Source organism: Alligator sinensis, unplaced genomic scaffold, assembly GCF_000455745.1.
Source record: "Alligator sinensis unplaced genomic scaffold, ASM45574v1 scaffold512_1, whole genome shotgun sequence".
NCBI classification, from domain to species: Eukaryota; Metazoa; Chordata; order Crocodylia; family Alligatoridae; genus Alligator; species Alligator sinensis.
In genome coordinates this window covers 1,568,650-1,583,946 of record NW_005842063.1, presented here as the reverse complement: position 1 = coordinate 1,583,946, position 15,297 = coordinate 1,568,650, and the positions used below count along the sequence as shown (strand labels likewise).

General features: G+C 53.5%; 1 protein-coding gene across 5 annotated transcripts in view; it reads right to left on the bottom strand.

Annotated features, from left to right (window-relative positions):
- ECE1 (endothelin converting enzyme 1) overlaps nt 1–15,297 on the bottom strand; it is a 57,789-nt gene that overhangs the window by 948 nt on the left and 41,544 nt on the right. For 3 of the 5 annotated variants that reach the window (XM_014519740.2, XM_025203713.1, XM_025203714.1), the window contains exons 7-19: nt 15,153–15,218; nt 14,078–14,269; nt 12,499–12,641; nt 11,618–11,732; nt 10,452–10,562; nt 9,405–9,503; nt 8,757–8,834; nt 7,773–7,876; nt 5,942–6,052; nt 5,399–5,466; nt 4,571–4,761; nt 3,385–3,480; nt 2,773–2,949 (exon numbers count right to left, since the gene is read on the bottom strand). In XM_014519740.2, coding sequence (XP_014375226.1) covers nt 2,773–2,949; nt 3,385–3,480; nt 4,571–4,761; nt 5,399–5,466; nt 5,942–6,052; nt 7,773–7,876; nt 8,757–8,834; nt 9,405–9,503; nt 10,452–10,562; nt 11,618–11,732; nt 12,499–12,641; nt 14,078–14,269; nt 15,153–15,218 — 1,551 coding nt within the window. Of the gene's footprint in view, nt 1–6; nt 2,950–3,384; nt 3,481–4,570; nt 4,762–5,398; nt 5,467–5,941; nt 6,053–7,772; nt 7,877–8,756; nt 8,835–9,404; nt 9,504–10,451; nt 10,563–11,617; nt 11,733–12,498; nt 12,642–14,077; nt 14,270–15,152; nt 15,219–15,297 lie in introns of those variants that run through there. The other 2 variants (XM_025203712.1, XM_025203715.1) reach the window with 2 other exon arrangements.

The window sequence follows — 15,297 nt, the reverse complement described above, 5'->3', positions numbered from 1 at the left end:
GCGTGAGCAGAAGAGCTGTGCTGTAGCAGCGACACTGCTCTGCTCCAGGTGAACTCGCTGTCTGGGAGCAGCAGCTGATCTTCACAACAAGTCCTACCGCCCCGGGGTGGCCTGAATGTCAGAAATGCCTTCGTGCTGGACTGGGTTGCAGGTCCTTGGCTCTTTGGACAGCCAGGCCATAGAAGGCAGGGTAGACATGCACTTTACAGACTAAGTCAGGCCATCCATAGGCTGTTAGCTTTGTTCCCGTACTTGAAAGATGACCAGCCACCTTCCCCTGCACACCCAGGAGAACCAGCGTCCAGCCCCTGCTGGGTCTCCACTTGGAAGGGAGATGGGGTCTAGCACTTCCCTTGCAGACAGCAATGGGAGAAATCTGCAAGCCTCTACCACAGGGTCAACTCTCCCAGCCTGGAGGGTACTTGGGGGCTCTTTCATAGATTTCATAGACATTAGGGCTGGAAGGGACCTCGGAGGATCATCGAGTCCAGCCCCCTGCCCTGGGCAGGAAGTCAGCTGGGGTCAAAGGATCCCAGCAAGATAAACATCTAAATGTCTCTTAAAGGAGTCCAGAATAGGTGCTTGCACCACTCCCCAGTTCCCTTTCTCTCTCACATGCAACAAAGGCTGGCAGCCCATAAAGCGAGCTGGCATCATGACTCAGTGCTCCCAGCACCAGCCCCCATGGGACCATGCCATGGGACTCCAGTCCCACCACGCTCCCAACCAGAGATCCTGCACTGTCCCTTTTGAGAAAGGAGGTGCTTCGATATGGCAGCATCCAAGGAGGCTACAGGGGTCAGTATGGAGTGGAAATACAAAGGAAGGACAGAGTGGAGAGCTGGGGCATGGTACTGAGCGCCCTCCTCTGCTGCCTTCCTTCCAGCCAGGGGTCCCTGCCCCTCCTGGGTCCTGGGGGATTGTTCCTTTGGGCTTCCCTTGCCTCCATCCAAGACTGGGATCGGAGCAGGGAGATTTGAGCTGAACTCTCTGCAGGAGCAAAACGCATGCACATACTCATGGCGTTCAGCCTCCAGACAGGTCATTGCCCAGCCCAAGACCAACGGAAAAGGCTGCTTTCCCACATACAACTGCTGTTGTAAGGCACTGGAAAGTCTTTGACTCGTGCTGTTGTCAGGCTCCAGGCAAGGTGGTGCATAGCTCTCACCCACCCCCTTTCTGCAGGAACAGCCCCCCACGAGGCAGGCAGGGGAGGGGAGAACAGTGTTGCTGGGCTGGCTCAAGAAACAGCTGCATTCCCCGTGATCTCCACCAGCCCAGCGGCCAGGCGGTCCTGTGGTTTTCCCTCTGTCTTACAGAGCTGCCCAAAAGGGATGCTGGTGGTGTCGCTACCTGATACCGGGGAAGAGGACTCAGACTCCACAGGTTCATGAGCTGTGCCTGAACACAGCAGTTCCCCCAGCTTCAGTGGTCCATCCTGCCAGCCAAACACAAAAGCGACACACTGCTGCGTGTGACACCAACACTGAGAACTAGCATGTAAAGAGGGCTGGGCTGAGCCTGGGCTGGCCCTAAACAGCAAGATAAGGGAAGAGCTCATCACACAACTTGCCCAAATATTTCATTAACAACGACATCTTTGGAAGGGGGGAGAGGGGAGGGTGTCTTGAGGGATGGGGAGCCATGGACTACCTGTACTTAACACTGTACAACAAGCAGGCCTGCCTCCCCCTCCCTTGACATTCAGAAAGTAAAGCTATCCAAGAAGGCTTAAAGTTGCAATGAAGCCTTTGCTAGAAGAACAGCTGCCTCTTCTGCTCCGAGGGCCAGTCTACAGCAAACCTGTCTGCAAGCAGAACTTAATACGGCTTCCAAGCCCCATTGGTCTTGGCCGGAAAAGAAAGCGCTCGAGAGAAGTTCAGATTTTGTCGCCAAATGTAAGCGCTCACAGGGCGCGTGTGAAGCAAAGGGCATCTCCTGCTTCTCACCCACAGCTCCTTAATGCTGCGTTCCCAACTCACTAGCTAGTCCACAGTGGCCACTGAGGACTAGGAGGATGGTTCCCTGAGCTGGTTGGTGAAGCCAGGGATTCAATAAGAATCCTGGCCGTTGGGGATGAAAGGTTAATCTGCTGCTCCGGTGACCCTGTAGGACCCTCCTGTCTCCTCTGTTTCAACAGAACAGGCTCTTCTGCAAATCTCACATCTATAGCCACATTACGTAAAAACAACAAAAAAAAAGGTAATAAATACACTAATCCTTTGCTTACAAAAAGGCTTCTAAATGCATTATCCCTGAAATTTTCCAGTGTATTCCACAACGTTCAAAAATATTTTCCCAAAAATATATCTTAAAATATTTTACATATTTATATATGCATGTGTATCTATGCAGATAAGTGGATGTCAGGCATATTTAGATACCCAGTTAGACCGGTTATCCCTTTTGTCTGTGGCATTCCCTTTATGACTTTTAGCAAGAAAGAAAGGTTCAAACCTGGCATATGGCAAGGATTGAACCACGTAGGTGTGAATAGGGGTTAGTGCATACAGACACATGCATATACACATGCCCCATTCAAGGTGAAAAAGTCATTCACAAGTGGGTGAGAGTCCGAGGAGGCTTCACAGTGGATCCAATCTCAGATGATGCCATGAACCTAGTGCTCAGGGGTCCGTTCCTGCTGAGAGCTTGACAGTTCGCTGAAAGAAGAAGTAGTTGCCCTTCGAGCAGAGGGTCAGGGAAATTCAATTCTTGATGAAGGACAAATAAGACAGAAGCTGGTTCCACTCTTCCTTGGTCCCTTTCTCTTCACCAGACTTCGCACTTCTTTTGGGGGTTCATGGGAGCGCCAGGAGGGCAGTGGAAGTGCTCGGAGAACTCCTTGGAATTAGAGATAGTACCGATGACGCGGAAACGGGATGGGCTGTGGGGATCGGTGATGAGTCCTTCGTGGGAGCTCTCGGGGGTACGAACAGAGCACCAGACCTACAAACGCAAGGCTGAGAGAGTTAGGTCAGGGTCTTCTTTATGGCTGGAAACGCGCTCCCTCTGCCAGCCCCCAGGGCATATGAAAATACAGATCACAAAACACTATCACAGTGGACACAAACACAGGTGGAGTCCCAGCTTTGTCTCCCTTGTTTACCAGTGCCCGTACCCTGCTTGATGCTCTGCAGAGAACACGTGTCCAGAAGCAGAATAAGGCGCTAGTACACAAGGAGACCCCCAGGCATTTCTTTAACGGAAGAGGCCCCACCAGGAGGGCTGGGTGTCTTGCTTTACTGTGAGCAAACATCAAACCAGTCCCACTACACCAAGGATCAAAAGTGGGCAGCGTTATCTTGCAAGTCACACAGTGTCCCCGGAAACAGAGGGACAAGGATCGTACCCGCGCGAGGCATGGAGAGGGCAGAGACGTACCTGGGCAAACCCCACAAAGAAGAGCTGGTGATTGGTGAGCCCCAGGGTCGGCAGCGTGTCCTCGTTCCCATTCTTCTTCAGCCAATTTAGGTAGGCCTGCGGGCAGGAGAGAACCGTGGGTAACTGCATCCTCTGGTGAGCTACTGGCTCTAGTTACAGCACCAGAAATGCCTCCCTGCCCTGGGAATCCAACATACTGGACCAGTTAGAGATAGAGAAATTAGCCCCTAAGGGACTATACCTCTTTAGTCTCCACAGCATTTGCTGACGGTTACAAAAGTCTTCCCCTCTGCCTGCTCTGAAAGAAACTCTGAAAAAGGCCCTAAGGCAGTGGTACTCAACCTTTTGAGACTCCAGGCACCCCTCATTTGACTCAGAGCTGCACTCAGAAAATGTCAGCTCTGAGCTTTCATTTATTTCTTGACCACGGAAAAACACTAGAGCAAGTCTACTGTTGCAGAGAGCTCAGAAAGACCCCAGAGGAGCAAAATGGTTGTGACACCATGGACTCCTCATTGAAATCTCCGGTAAGTGTTTGCACATCTCAGTGCTAATACTGTGCAGCACCCTGCGGCACCCTCAAAAGGATCCCACCGCATCCTAGTTGAGAACCCTTGCCCTCGGGACTGGGACGGGAAGCACAAAATAAACTCGGGATGCCCAGCAAGAGGCGTGCGCCTTCCAGGGGCTGTGGATTCTCAGACCTACCATCTCCTGCTTAAGGACAGCAGATCCCAAGCTCAGGAGTCACCTGAAAATCTGTTTTTAGCTGTGGCCTACCGTAGTGGTCCATACCCTTACTCAGAAATGACACCAAGAACCGACGCTGGGTATCTTATACTTTATGAGAACAGTGTAGCCTAGTGGGTAGAGCTCTGGACAGGGGCTCAGGAGATCTGGATGCTATTCCTGGCACTGCTACTGACCGGGGCAAGGCTTTTCTCTCCGTGTGTAAAATGGGGAAGATGATACCAACTCCTTTGCAGAGCACTTTGGGATCCACTCAGGAAAAGTGCTCTGTAAGAGCTAGGAAGTGTCCGTGCGGTGTTATGATCCTTGCTAGGTTACCAGGAATGTCTCTCCAGCTGCTGCATTCGATGAAACAGGAGGAGCACTCTGCAGTCTGCGATACAGGATACAACGAAAGGGAACAGGCGGGGGCCTGGGCCCCGTGCTGGGCTCTTACCCGATAGGCAGCTTTGAGGCCTCCGTTGTCGGCAATGTTCTCCCCTAAGGTGTGTCTACCGTTCACCGCCTCGCCGTTCACGGTGTAGTTGCCGTACTGTTCCACCATGCACTCTGTCTTATGCTTGAAGGCCTCTACCGAGGAGTTCTTCCACCACGGACGCAGATTCCCGTCTTTATCATATTCTCGACCTGTAAAAGAGCAGCCCGAGTGAGATGCGGGAACGGGAGCACACGTCCCTGGGAACTCCTCCCAGTACGGTGACGCTGAAGGGCACCGGGTGGTTGTTTCGAGCTCGCCAGCTTTCGTCAGCCACCAAGGCCACTGGAAGGCAGAGAGCACATTTGCAACAGCCAGGGCTTTTCAGGAGGAACAGATACACCGTCCCTCTATTTTATGGGATCAATGCAATTCCTTCTGGAAGAGACTGCAGACATCTGTCTGTCCCATGCAGCAGATTGTCACGGTTCCTTATGAAGGTAACATGCTCCCCTCCGCTGTTTGTCTTTAAGACGCAAGGTGTTAATGAGCCCCAAGAGCATGTCCTCATTTTGCTGCAAAAGCAGCTCAGTGCACTTGCTCTGGCACCTCAGAGACTAGGCAGAGCCTCAGCTGCCAAACAGATGAACCTACTAGGAAAGGCACAGCCCTGACATAACTTCCTTCAGGTCCCTGGAGCTAGGTCAGACCTAGGGTCAGGAGATCCCCATTCACATGGCCTCTTTCATCTGGAAGAGTGCCATCGACTGTCAGTACTATGTCCTGGCATGAGAAGCCTTTCAAGGCCATGTAGAAATGAGCTCTGTTGGGAGACTCCAGACTGCCCACCTTGATCATCAAAGGCGTGAGTCAGCTCGTGGCCTACGACAACGCCAATCCCACCGAAGTTCAGCGACCTGTGGGAGAAGGACATGGAGTTTTAGGATACCCGGGCTGGACCCACTGTCTGTTCAAACGCTGCCCTGGTCCTGCATGGCAAGAATGGGAATGGGCTAAGGGAGGTGGATGCTGGATTCAGCAATGGAAGTGCGCTCCTCCAGCAGCCCCTCGCACACGCTGACAGTACTCGCTGCCACGAAGACCTCTGGCATCTCCTTGTGCAAGTCTGGAAGAGCTGGGAACCGCTCCCCCCTCACCCCAATGCTATTCTAGCCCATGGCTCAACCTTTCATACCGAAAGCTGCAGCTGGTCATACAGAGCAGCAAGACACATCCACCAACTTCCTACCAAGCGTTTACCATGGGACCTTCTCCCCACCCACTCTGCTGGACAGCCACACTGAGGAAAAGCCAGGTCTTTTCCTTTGTATTGATCCTCTTTCCCCTGCTCTGCTGGAGAGGGAGAGAAGACCAGCAAGCGGGGGCTCCTACTTGGGTGAGGTACGGGTGTAGAAAGGAGCCTGCAGGATCCCGGCTGGGAATACGATCTCATTCTTGGTTGGAGAGTAGTAGGCGTTCGCTGCCGGAGGGGTCATGCTCCATCTGCAGGAAACAAGGGAAGGGTCATATCAGCAGTGAACACACACATCTTCATCTCCCCCACAACCCCTGAAGCCTCCAAAAATACTTGTGACTACAAGGGTGTGTAGGGCGAATGCAGCCATGGGGAAGGACTTCAGGATTCATTGCCACAGCACTGGGGAACAGTCCAGAGACAAAGAGCCCCAAAGCCGTCAGTCACTAGAACTGAAGACAGGTGACAAAGATGCAAAAAGCTGCAGGAACAAGACTACGATACGACTCCATGTGATACTTCCACTGCCCACGAGAGGGAACCAGAGCCCTAAAGTAATCCCACCGGCTGGGGACAGTGAGGCTGGAGGACCACACTGGCTGTCTCCAGACAACACACAACACACAAACACCCTGTCCTGCTGTGGTTGTAGCACTCCTGGGTGGGAAATCCTTCGGGCGAGGTTTCTTGCTGAGCAAACATGTTGCACCACCTCTCTGATTTCCTGCTCACTTCTTCCAAGCAAGTGGGGCAGGGGGATTGGCAAGACTGAAGCTGTCTGGGCTGGGACCGGTGCCTCACTCTGCAATTTGTACAGCACCTAGCATAGCAGGGCCATAGGCCTTGACTTGGACTCCCAGACACTTCCCACAGTCACAATCCCACCTTTTCCCAATGCCAGACCAAGCAAACATAGAAGGGAGCCGTGCATGTGTGCATATAGTTTAGCCTGCCTAGAGCCTTGCTCAGGTGACATGCAGTAAGGTGGACATGGTTCTTTGAGTAGATGTGATATCTTTTATTAGGCCAACTAAATAGTTGGAAAGGTTGTTCGCTGCAAGCTTTCAGGCACAGACATCCTTCTTCAGGTATAGGGAGAGCCTGTTCTTTGGTGGAGGAAATAGGGACCTGTGCATGCTGCAGCCTGGAGATGCCAGCATTACAGGACTGGGCAAAGACCATGGTTGAGGAGGGGCTGGATCTGAACTGCCAAGGCCCTAAAGGATGTGAATCAGACCTCAGTATTGCCTTATTTGCTGGGGGGAGAAGGGAAGTGTTCAAAGTGCTCCTTGGAGACTGTTGGCTGTTGGAGGCAGGGGCAATTTTGCTGCTAGCAGCAGTAGCAAAGGGGCTGGGCAGCAGAACAATTCAGGTATCTTATCACCCTTCCAGAGGTGCGAGCTGGAGCCCTGCTTCAAACCTGTCAAAGGCTGCTAGACCCACTTGTGAATGGCACCTGGCCATTCAGGCTGTGGAGTGAATGGCAGCTGGATGATGCTGACTGCATTGCTCTCTTGTGTGTCGGCTATAGAAACTGGGGTGCTGTAGCCACACCAGCAGTATGAAACACTGGGCTTGGAAGGAGCTTTGGACAGTAGCAACCCCTGAAGCACCAGAAGTGGTCTTAGGTGTCCTCACTGTGCAGTGTTAATGGACCATCCATTTATGTGTCCTGAGAACAGGTAATGAAAATGAGGAAGGAGACTGATATTGGTATCAGTGGGTCCAGAACTGGACTCCACAGACATTTCCATCCCTAAATCAATGTAATTTATCTTCATTATGGAAGAAGTCAAACCTGTTTACTGGTCAGAGCTGGAGCTACCCAGATGGTATTCTCAGGTCTCCTGGCTATTGTGCCAGCTTGCTCAAACTGTATAACCTATGGTTGCTCAGGTATCACCGCACACCAGAGGAAAAACTTCCACCCCACTCACCCAGTAGAAAAACAAGGCAGGGAGGACTTACTGGTCTTGACTGGGAGGTTTCCGGAGCTGGTCAGCAGTCACTCTGGCTGAGAAGTTATAAAACTGCATGACATTCTCAAAGTACAGGTCAGACATGGCTTCATACTGCAAAAACCAAACCGCAATTCAGCACAGCAGAGGAAGCCAGGGAGCTGCGTCCTTCCTGCTGTCATGCAGTGGTCTCCTGAGGTCCTCACAGGATGTCCACCTTGCATCGTGGATCTGCATCTATCCCTTGTACCCAGGCCCCAAAAGTTGACAGGTAACTGCTCTTCTGTCCCTAAACAAGTAACTTTTGGGCCCATTCATATTAAATCCTGATTTTCAATCACATGGGGAGGCTACAGTGAATTATTACAGACTTGAGTGCTGTCCACATGCATCTCCTCTTCTTCCCCTCAGGCCCTGACCAAGAGTTCACTTATCTGACTGCAGGGACATGGAAAGACTGGCCCACAAGTGGCCTAATTCAATGCAGGACAGAGATGCTGCTGCTTACGCAATACCAGGAGCCTCTACTGAAGGCATCAAATCGACTGCAGTCAAAGCACCTCAATATCTCAGATAGTTACTTCTCCAGACTGCTGAGTCTGGCACAGGAGACAAACACACCTTTGCCCAGCTACACGGTACCTTAGACCAGGGTGAGAGATCAAGAGCTCAGCAATGATGCTCGGGCTGGTCACCTCCAGGCAGGGCTGCTGCCATGCACTCCTGGCTGCCAGGACTGCACTGGGTCTATTTCTGGCTCCCAGTCTTACCCTACATAGCCCTGAACAGACACAGGCCCAGCTCCTCTCAGCAGTATTGTTCCCACAGAAGATACAGGCGTCCCAGTAAGAATCAGGCTGATGGAGCACGTTACCAGCAGAGGCAAGAATCAAGAAGCCTTAATTTTGCAGCTGGTCTATACGTCAGGGCTCCTACCTGTGGAGTTTTCTGTAGCACAGGGTGAAAGGAGCAGAAAACGAAACATCCAACTTACATCATTGAACACCTTGTCCAGCTCCTTGGGGTCCATGATGAACTTGGGATAGCCGATCATATCATAGATCGCATCCACCTGGGTGAGGTCAGGGAGAGGAGAAGAGGAAGTGGTGAGTTTAGTATATCACACCTTGCAAGGGTGTAAAAGCACTGATGCAACGTGCCTCCTGCACGCTCGCTCTTCCTGCAGAAAGTGTTTAGAGTAGAAATGCAGAACAGTGGAACCAAGAAGGGACTCGCACCATGGCTCTGGGCTTTTTGCACAGCCACTCCATGTCCCCCATCATTTTGGATCTTTTCCATGCACTGGGTCCCATCTGTCACGCACTGGGGACCAGCCTTAATAGGCTGAGAGGTTATGGGATCATGCGCCTTTGGTCATGGGGAGCTATCAAGTGAACTGGCAGAGACTGAAAGATGGTACCACCAAAAAACGCAGCTGTTGAGAGACTATCCCACGGCACAGGCCTCTGAAGTTTACATTTAAGTGATTAAGCAATGGCCTATTGTGTTAGTTTCTAATAAAACGCACCAGGGAAATCCCTAGATCTATTTAAAACCCACTGGAGTCTCAGGATGTGAATGCAGGGGCTGGGATAATGCCCCCGACAACTGGGACCCTGTGCCCCCCATGCTTTGCTCTTGCCTTCTCCTTGGCAGATTTCCTCGTGTCTTCATCCATCCAAGACAGGTTGGCCAGACTTTCCTTGAAGGCCATCTTAATCTCTGTGATCATTTCCTCTGCCTAGACAAAATAAGAGGCCATGGGGTCAGCCAGAAGCCCAAACACTAAACCCTGCTCCACAAGTTTGGAGACATAAGTAAAAGTCTCTTGAAACATCTGGAGGAGCCCACGCCTCTCGGCTCCAGGCTGCAGACAGGGCTCAGGCGCTGGCGGTGCTGTCCAGCAGCTCCCTGATAAGACCCATGACCTATCCAGGGAGATGGCAACAACAAACAATGGCTCGTTGTTGCAGACAGCTGCGCTCCCTGCGAAAGCAAGCGCTCATCCCAGAAGGAGCACTGCGGCCCACGAGAAAGTCCCGCTGGCTGCAGGGCCCTGGCGTGGGGGCGGACGTTGGGCTTTGCCAAATGGAAGTGGGCAAAGAGAGTAAAGCACTGCCCTTCATATATCCATCTGGGGTAGCATCATCCGTCCGGGCACGGGCCGGAGACGCAGCAGCCCCCCGCGTCAAGCAGAACAGCCAGCCCCTCTTTATGGGTAGGGGCCTGGATGGCGACGCACCAGGTCTGGGCTCTACTCCCAGCTCGGCTGCTGTCAGAGCGACCCTGGGCAAGTCTTATGCCTCAGTTTCCCCTCGGGAAAATGGCCTGAATTCCTGCAGAGGGGCTTCAAGAAACCACAGGGCTCTTCGTCTCCCCCGTGACGGAGCAGCTTGCGTTGTGCCAGGGCGGAGGCAGCTGCTACTTATTAGAGCCGCAGCTGGTTTGGGGTGCGGCCCCTCTTCCCCTGCTCTGGAGTTTCCCAGAGGCCTCTCTGCCCCCACGGGGACAAGCCCTTGAACCCGTAAACACCGCGGTTTCGGGAGCTTTGCTTTCACACGCAATGTTGCTCTTTGCAAGACAGCAACTTAAACTGGCTCCAGATTTGCTCCTGGCCAGCCTTCCCCAGCCAGTGGAGCCCAGCCAGGAGGCCACGTGGGAGGCCGGGGAGAGCGCGGCAGGGACGTACGATTTTCTTGCTGTCCTCAGCGAAAGTGGCTTTGACAAACATGGCTCCCAGCGCAAAGCCCAGGTTGTTGTCGGTGTCGCTGACGCAGAACTTCCAGCGGGGCAGGCAGGTCTGGAGGGAGAGGGAGAGTCAGCGACCGGACCCGTGCGGGCTCCGAGGGGCGTTTTCCCTCCCGTTCTCCCTCACCTTCGCTGGGAGAGTGTCGGAGCCGCGCTTGGCACTCAAGCCAGCTGATGCCTCCCTGCCCAGGTGCCAACCAGAATCAAGAAGCCTTAATTTTGCGGCTGGTCTATACGTTGGGGCTCCTGCGGTGGTGCTTCCGGTGGGCACCCCTGGAGGTTTCCTCCGGGCAATGCCCGAGCCTCACCCCATGGACCAGCTCCTCGCACCAACAAGTGAGAGCATCAAGGGCAAAGGGGAAAAATATCCCCAGTGCCTGCAGGCAGAGCCAGCTTCCTGCGATTCATGGGCTGCTCTTATCTCTCCCTGATAACGGCAAGTCGGGATGGCTCAGTGGGGGTGAGGAGAGGGCAGGGATTTGACTGAGAAAGAATGGCTTCCCTTTCCAGGTGTCTGCTGGGGAAGAGCTGCCTGGGAAGGGGATGGGGTTTGGGCTGGGTCATTCCTGGAAGCCGCTTCACCGGCTGGTCAGAGGAGGAGGTGACCTTTCTTCCCAGCTTGTCGCAGCAGCACTGGAGCTGCGAGTTTAACAGTCAGGTGCAGACTCCATTAACCGTGGCCAGGTGGGGTGTTTCTGGTGGCTTCAGCCGGGCCCAGAACGGGCCCAGGACAGCCTTTAGCAGAGGCAAAGCAAGCGGCCGCTTGGACTTGGCCAACCCACTCGGTGTCTGCAATGCCCGCAGCAGAGCTCCTGAGAGCTGGGCCCTCTGCCAGACAGCGCGCGGGGGAGCTTCTGCCTTTCCATCTCCAGGCTGGCAGCTTGGGATGCTGCCAGATCACAAAGGCAGCCCTAGGTGAAGGCAAGGCCAAGGAGGGACGTCAGCTCAGCCTGTTTCTTCTCACCCTTTGGGGAATGCGAGTACTTTGCAGGGACAAGCTGGACTGGAGAGTAACCAGGAGGATTTTAAATGGGATTTAAAGATTGCCCTGGCTAGAGACATGCACTTTGCCAGGTCATCAGCCTCCGCTCTGTCCCGCACACACACCTTCTTCGTCCCATACATGACTTCCATAAACTTCTCCTCTGCATCCTGGAAACGCTGGTCTAGGAAGGAGCTGGTTTTCCTCACCAGGTTCCAGATCATGTAGTTGTTCAAGAGGCTGCAACAGAAGAAGGAAAAAATTGCTTTTCCACTAAATATTGATGTTCTCAGCCCTGCTCTCTCACCTCTGACACGACGGCCCAGGGCAGGGACCTTCTGTTTGGTATCCTATGGCCTAAGGTAGAAACTCAGCTCCTGCTGAGACCAGGTGATATTGTACTCAAGCTAGTGGGGGAGCAAGGGGAGGGTTGGGGTGCAGAAGAGAGAAAATCCATCCACAGCAGTAACCACAGTGGAGGCTGAGGGCAAAACTGGAGGGGCTGAGAATAGGCCCCATCCTATTCTACCTCTTAGGCAACTAAGTGACCCTCAGAAATGTCAGTGTCTACGTGCAAGCCTATTCCCCTTTGCTTGAGCTCCTGAAAAACAGTAACACATCTACTCCTATTAGTGCTCTCATCTTAGCCTGCAGACTATGTCACATAAAGCTAGGAGGAAAAGGCATTTTTCAGGGCCTCACGCAAGGTGGAAGAGGCTCACACTTAGACACCTAGATATCTAAATGCCTAATCGATGGACAGGATCCAGCCCCTGGAGTCTTTGCAGTCTTTCGATACAGGAGCTCCTGGAACCGGCCTTCCCCATCTCCACACCTGATCCCCACCCCAGGTGCCTTCGCGCCTCTGCAAACAGCCGTGCAGGACACCTGCGAGCTGCGAGTGGCAGAAAGGCTGTGTCCATCCCCCAGGAGTCACGAGAGCGTTGTACCCCAAGTGTTTCTAGGCACGTGGACTAGAACCGTTTTAGGTGTTAGCTGCTCTCACCATTTGTCCGTGTTGAGGATGAGGGTGGAGACTTGCTCCAAGTACTCTTTGGCGTAGACCACTACTGGCTCGGACTCGTTGAGCTCCACTGGGTAGAACACGGTGGTGAGGAAGGGCATCCAGTCCACAGCTGGCGCCAGGCTCTGGAAGAAAGGCAGAGCTTAAAAGACCGTGTGTTGCCCATCCGGCGAGTCCCAGGGCACAGAAGACAGGGCCAAGTTACAAGATGAGCCTATGAGCCTAAGGGCCGATCTGTAGGACAGCTGCAGGTCTAAGACTCCCCGCTACCCTTCTCAGCACGACTTCATTACAAAAGCATGTCTGCCTGTCTCATGCCTATTGATTCCCATCGCCTTTGGTCTTCACTGCCATGCATTTGCATGTTCACAGACCTGCCTTTTGCATACTGGCTTCTGTTCCACCCACGAGAGCACACAAAACACCAGCAGATTATGCCTGAAGAAAGGTGTTTGTGCCCAAAAGCTTGCAAAGAACAGTTTTTCCAACTATTTAGCTGGTCTAAGAAAAGACATCACATCGATGCAAAGAACCTTCTCTGGGCTAAAACCCTCCTTGTAGGCTCAGCACCTCCAAGCTGCGTCTGAGGCTGGGGCTGCTGGCGGGGGAAGGAGGGGCTGTATCAGTTCGGCGAGGTGGGAGATTATGAACATGATGCCCTGCGGGTTGGGGCGTATGGATAAGCTTCTCCACTGTTGTCCTCCAAGAAGCCCCTGACTCACGAGGCAGTTTCAGCAAGAGGTGGGATGACCCCTGCTCCTCGTGTGCTGGCCTTGCTGGCAGGATCGCTGTTTTATCGCCAGCAGCTACTGCCGTACGTTCCTTAAGCGGGCCTGTATGTTCAGACTTGGCCAGCCACCCGTCCTCTTTGGGAGCCATTTCCTTTCCAGAGGGAGGCAATTGCATCCCTGAGGGTCTACTGAGTTAATCAGACTTTGCCGACTCAGATTCCCATGACAGCTCCTACCTCTGGAGGTCAAAGGGGAGAGAAAGATTTCCTCTCTTGACCCCTCACGAAAACGAAGAGTGAATAAATCCAGGATTGCATAAAGGGAATGAGCAAGGTGATAGAGGGGGTGAGCTGCTATCAGTCCTTGGAGGAGAGAAATGATGGTACAGATATCGCCAGCTGGGCTGTCTGAAGGGGCTCGGCCTGGAGCCTCTGCACCATGATGCACCAGCCTCTGAGGCCCGAGTTCAAGGACGAGCTGCGCCGGCCCAGACGTGAACCTCTGTAGGGGCACAAGACCCTCGAGGGGCAGAGTCAAGCGGCAGGGGCAAGAGGGTGAGCATCACAGCACTTGGCACCTACCGATTTTAGCTTTTTATGCATGGCCAGTGATCATACTCCCCTTCTTGAGATGGGGAAACTGAGGCACAGAGCTTTGCACGAGGTCACACAGTGGATCAGGGGCCCAGTTGGGAAGCAAGTGCAGGTCTCCTCAGTCCCTGGCCCCTGGGGGAAGCGATTCCTTTTTCCCCCCAACTTATCCTGTCTACAGCTACGACTGCCCAGGACCAGACCTGTCCTAGCGGGTATGGGAGCCATCGTTGTCCTTACCTTGAGATCCCTGGCTGTCATTTTGTGGTAGATCACCTCCTCGTCTCTGCGCTTCTCCTGCGGGATGGTGATGTTGGCCAGGGCTGTCTCGAAGTCCAAGATCTGTTGCATCTGCTGCCGGGTGGACTCCTCGTCTCGTCCCCCCAGAAGCATGCCCAGCTGCACCATGTAATTCAGATACCCTGCGAGCACCTGGACATCACAGCCAAAAGAGTAAGGCGAGGGCTCTCAGTCACCAGTAGTGTAGGGACTACAGATGACATGAATACTTAGCAATACAAAGACTCCCTGGCCAGCCCATTTTCCCCGGCAGACTGCAAACAAATCCTCCTCCACACATCATTGCAGCAGTCCTTCCTGCTCCTCCTCTGGCCACCCCCGTTCCCGCTCACGGCATCTATGGTATTATTTTTAATGTGCTTTATATGCCGCCCTTCCCTGCAGAGGCGTAGTAGTGTGCTGCCTGCTTCTCCCCTGCAACCACAAGTTCTTCCCCTGCGAGAGCTTGGGAAGGCAGGGAAGCGATCCAAGCCTCCACCCCAGAGTCAAGAGGGATCATTTGCTCTCCCCAGCGAGAGGAGCTGGATCAGTCCAACCTGATCAGAGAGGTGGAATTAGCTCTTGATGCTGCCCCGCGGGAAGCTGGCCTGTGTGCAAAATGCAAATGCCTTCCAGATGCCTGCTTCATGGCAGGTTTAGCCACAGAAATGCACAGCTCCCCTTGCAGCAGAAAATCACTGCAAGAGCTACTCCGAGAATAGCAGGCATGGCTCCGTGAGCTTGTATCCTCTCCCTTTTCATCACCAGCAGATGCGGCATGGTGTCATGCACGTGTCTACGGCTCCTGCTGGAAGAAGGCTGAGCATCTGCTCTGGCTAGGACTGCTCTATGGCTGAGCACCTCCAGCGCTGTGTCCCTTTGCGAGCCAGGGAGTGACTGACCCTTGTTTCTGTGCTCAGCAAAGATTCCCTAGTGCCAGGAAGGCAGATCCTAGTGGGGAAGCTCGAGTCTAAGCAGCCCACGTGTCTTGCCCTGAGCCCACCCTGCAGACGGACATCAGGGGAGGGACGCTTACCTTTTCATTCTCCGTTTTGTTCAGGTAGTAATCCCTGGAGGGCAGCGCCAGCCCTGACTGATCAACCTGCAAAGTGAGCAAGAGCAGGAGTGAACCCAGCGCATGGCACTGGCAAAGCAGAGAGCTTGGCTACTGTAGAAGGCAA